This window comes from Pyxicephalus adspersus, chromosome 1, assembly GCF_032062135.1.
Source record: "Pyxicephalus adspersus chromosome 1, UCB_Pads_2.0, whole genome shotgun sequence".
Classification (NCBI taxonomy): Eukaryota; Metazoa; Chordata; class Amphibia; order Anura; family Pyxicephalidae; genus Pyxicephalus; species Pyxicephalus adspersus.
In genome coordinates, this window is record NC_092858.1 from 78,311,237 (window position 1) to 78,314,830 (window position 3,594).

Consider the following 3,594-nt stretch of genomic DNA (forward strand, 5'->3'; position numbering starts at 1 on the left):
CAGACTATTAACCATTTAAGTGATCATTTGCTGGTACTGTATCAGGTGCACAATTTTTAAGAACCGGAAGAACTCCCCCCTTTTCTAAAATACTAAGAGCAACTATTTTTAATACATAGTGCTACAGTAAATCACGTCATCAGGTTTGGGTTTACATTATCTACTTTGAAATACAGAACTCTTCTTTCACACCTGCAGCCTTATATCTTACTCAGTTGACACTGTGTCCTAAGAATTAAAAATAATTTCTACTGAAGTTTTCCATTTTCTTTATTTGATTTGGTCATTGAAGCCAGAAACAGAAAACACAAATTATCAGATCAGCATTGGCAGTCATCACATTACTTTCGTGACAGTTCTTTTATATAAGGCCACAATTGACATCTGTTGGTAAACTAAAGGCTATCCACATTATGTGTGACTAAGTAGCGAGAATTTTCCTCCCTTCATTACATCAGCTGCATATAATTAACAGAGAAACATGCAGCCCAGTAAAATCCCTTTGTTTACTGCTGAATCCCAGGTTAGGAACATGTTGTCTAAAACATCATTGATATTCTTCTAATAAGTCTTGGTGTGCGATGTGTATTGTTACCTTACCTGTACATTACCAGTGATAATCTTTGCTTTTGTGATAAAGAACAGTGACTGCTGCTATCACAAATACTTTGCAAGTTAATAACTGGGTGGCACTGTAAAAACAAAGTAATTTTATATACCTTGTTATTCAGGCATAAAAACTTATTTTAGATTTAGATTCATGAAGTTCAGCTTTAAAGATGACCTTGCAGTACAATGCAAGGTCTGCATATACAATGCAACCTTCCTCACTGCCATGAAAATGAAACAAAAATAAAAACAAAAACACAAAACTGTTCTTTGCATACATGTTCCCTTTAGACAGTAGTACAAAGACTTTAGTATGTAACAGAATGTTCCTCAATCCTTGAACAAGGAATATTCAGTGGAATAGCGATCCTAAAAGAATACCCTGTATTAAAGCCAGTGGGGCAGCATAACGTCCAGACTTGCAGGGCAAAACAAGCAGCTTATTTTAATGCTGACCCTACAAGTAGCAGGTCTTTTTTAGCTCACCTGTCATTGTTTGGGAAGCAAAGCAAAAATACCAGCTCTTTATTGGTATGACAAAGCATGTGATGGCTGGCTGCTCAGGCACTTAGTGTATTTTCATGGGTTGGGAAGTCCCAATACCCAAACATACTACCTCTCCCCGATTCCCATGGCCCAAACACAAGAGCAAAGACTTCTGAAAGCTTTACACTATGTAATTCAGACAAGCATTTATAAGCTGTTACATCTGAATGAACTAGGCTCGATAGCAAGTTCATGAAAAAGCGAGGAGGGATAATGAAATTAGAAAACTGCTCTGCTTATTCATCACAATAAAGAATTAACATCTTACACTTAATATTTTCATCTAGCGCCCCGATTTTGTAGGTTTGTGATCACTTTGTGTGCATAATACAAAACTATACTGTATCGGCATGGCAGAAAACACAATTGGTTTACCACTGTAAATGTAACATGCTGGGTTTTGAACTACTTCACATATCAAGACAATATGAAAGAAATTGCAATTGATTCAGTGGGTAATGCTTCCTGCTCAGTGTTTTATTTTGTTTTTCAATTTTCCCACCTATTCACAAGAGGTTGTTGAGAAAAATATGCACCTTACAATACTTTTCAACTGGGTTTATATTACTTTTACAGGTTTAAAAATGCATTTGTCATGAAATAAAAAAGACCACATCAATGTAATAATTCATTTTCTTACTTTTTACATTTGTACAAAGTAGCAAAAAAGTTGATAGATCATGGATCACAACACCAGTCCATATGGCAAATCTAAACATTAACCATGTTTGTGAACACAAAAAGCATTTATTACTCTGAAATGGGGTCAATAGTTTAAAGTTTCAGTGCAACCAATATCAAGTCAATGTATATAATTATGACATCAGATATTTTACTTGGATTCCCTTGCAAACAGCTGTAGCTTACTGTTCTGCCCAAAATTGGCCAGGGAGAGGTTTACTGCAATGTCTTTCAATGGAAATAACAGGCAACATCAGTGCATAGCAAAATGCTATCTTTCCAAATAAATTATTTTCATTGAGAAAAGCTATTGACAAATATAGATTTGTGAATTCTTTACACGTTTTCCATTAACAGACCAATTTAAGGCACACTGGCCTCCAAATGCATTTGTGCCACAAACTGGTTTTGCAAACTGAGAGATAGTGGAAATTGTAAAGTTCCCTTTATTTCTCCAGTGTTCTGATACAAAATATTACAGTGGTCTCATTTTATATATTTACAAAAGATTTGCAAAGGTACAAAATGATAAATTACACATCAGGCTTGGCAAACAGGGTGTTCAAAAAGAGTACAAGACATTATGCCTTATTTAAGTGATGCCCCTTTCGTTCTAGCTGTAGTCACACAATAGTGGAATACATCATCTATACTCAATCTTATCATACAAAACAATTAAATTGTGCTATTAGATGTGTTGCATTTCTGACAATAACACACTGAAGTGGCATTTGGTTCACGTCAGTTGAAGAAAGAAAAAAAAAAAAAGAAAAAAAAAAGTATGACTGTGGTCTGTTCTCTCAGACTATTGCTGTGAATTTTCAGTGACCAAAAAACCAAGCCATCAGATGATTAGAGAGAGATGAGAGTCAAGTTTTCAACATATGAACAGTCTCCATGCCAAGCCTAATACAATACAAAATAGATTTACTGAAAACGGTGCTGAAATTAGTTATAGTTGTCTACCCATTCAGCAAAGCCTCTTTCCACAAGCGTCCTGTTGATCGACACCATCTGAGGGGAAAGGGTGGTAAAAAAAAAAAATAAAAAAATAAAAAAAAAAAAGTTTACAATCTTTTAAAATCACAATGCAATATTGGTTATGGCGTGTGAATTTACTGAACCCCACCATCTCTTGACTAGCTAACCTTCCACTCGGAGTTGAAAGTTCTATTTATGTATCAAGCCACAGTCACCAGTATTTACTGGTTTTCCTCAACCGGATATAAAAAGGTTCGCTCCCCAACCCCAGCCTGTAACAATTTTTATTTTTTAAATCTTTTCAGTTTATCTTTTAGACTTTTTTTTCTTGTTTATTATACTGGTAAAAATACATTCACCATGTAACCTACTGCAAACAGACCACCATAAACCATGTCAATACTATGTATAAAAACAAGAACAGTGCAGAACCAGCAACAGTGGCTATAGATCTAAAAAGCATCCAATTTTTGCCAGAAATTAGTGTGGAAAATCTTTTCTTAGGCTATCCCCCCACTACATCTTGTCCATTGGGGTCTAGATTCATTACTCCAAAACCCGAAACACACCCTGGACGAAAGAGCATTTTATGAAAAATACATTTAATAGTGATCAGTACTGATTTAAAGGTCTTACCTCATCAGGATTCAGGCGCCATAGTTGGACCAGTGGAAGCCTAGCTGCCTCATCAAAATTTGTAATCTGTAACAATATATATTATTAAAAAAAAAAAAAAAAAAAAAAATTTCAATTCATTTTTAGAAATATAATGTATTT

At 34.8% G+C, this 3,594-nt stretch overlaps 1 protein-coding gene across 1 annotated transcript in view; it reads right to left on the reverse strand.

The window, feature by feature from the left end:
* Positions 1 to 1,611: 1,611 nt before the first annotated feature.
* The window catches only part of AKAP1 (A-kinase anchoring protein 1), a gene marked incomplete in the record, with an annotated part of 20,992 nt that continues 19,009 nt past the window's right edge, over positions 1,612 to 3,594 (reverse strand). Inside the window, 2 exon segments of the mRNA XM_072415396.1 lie at positions 1,612 to 2,850; positions 3,454 to 3,519. Coding sequence (XP_072271497.1) covers positions 2,785 to 2,850; positions 3,454 to 3,519 — 132 coding nt within the window.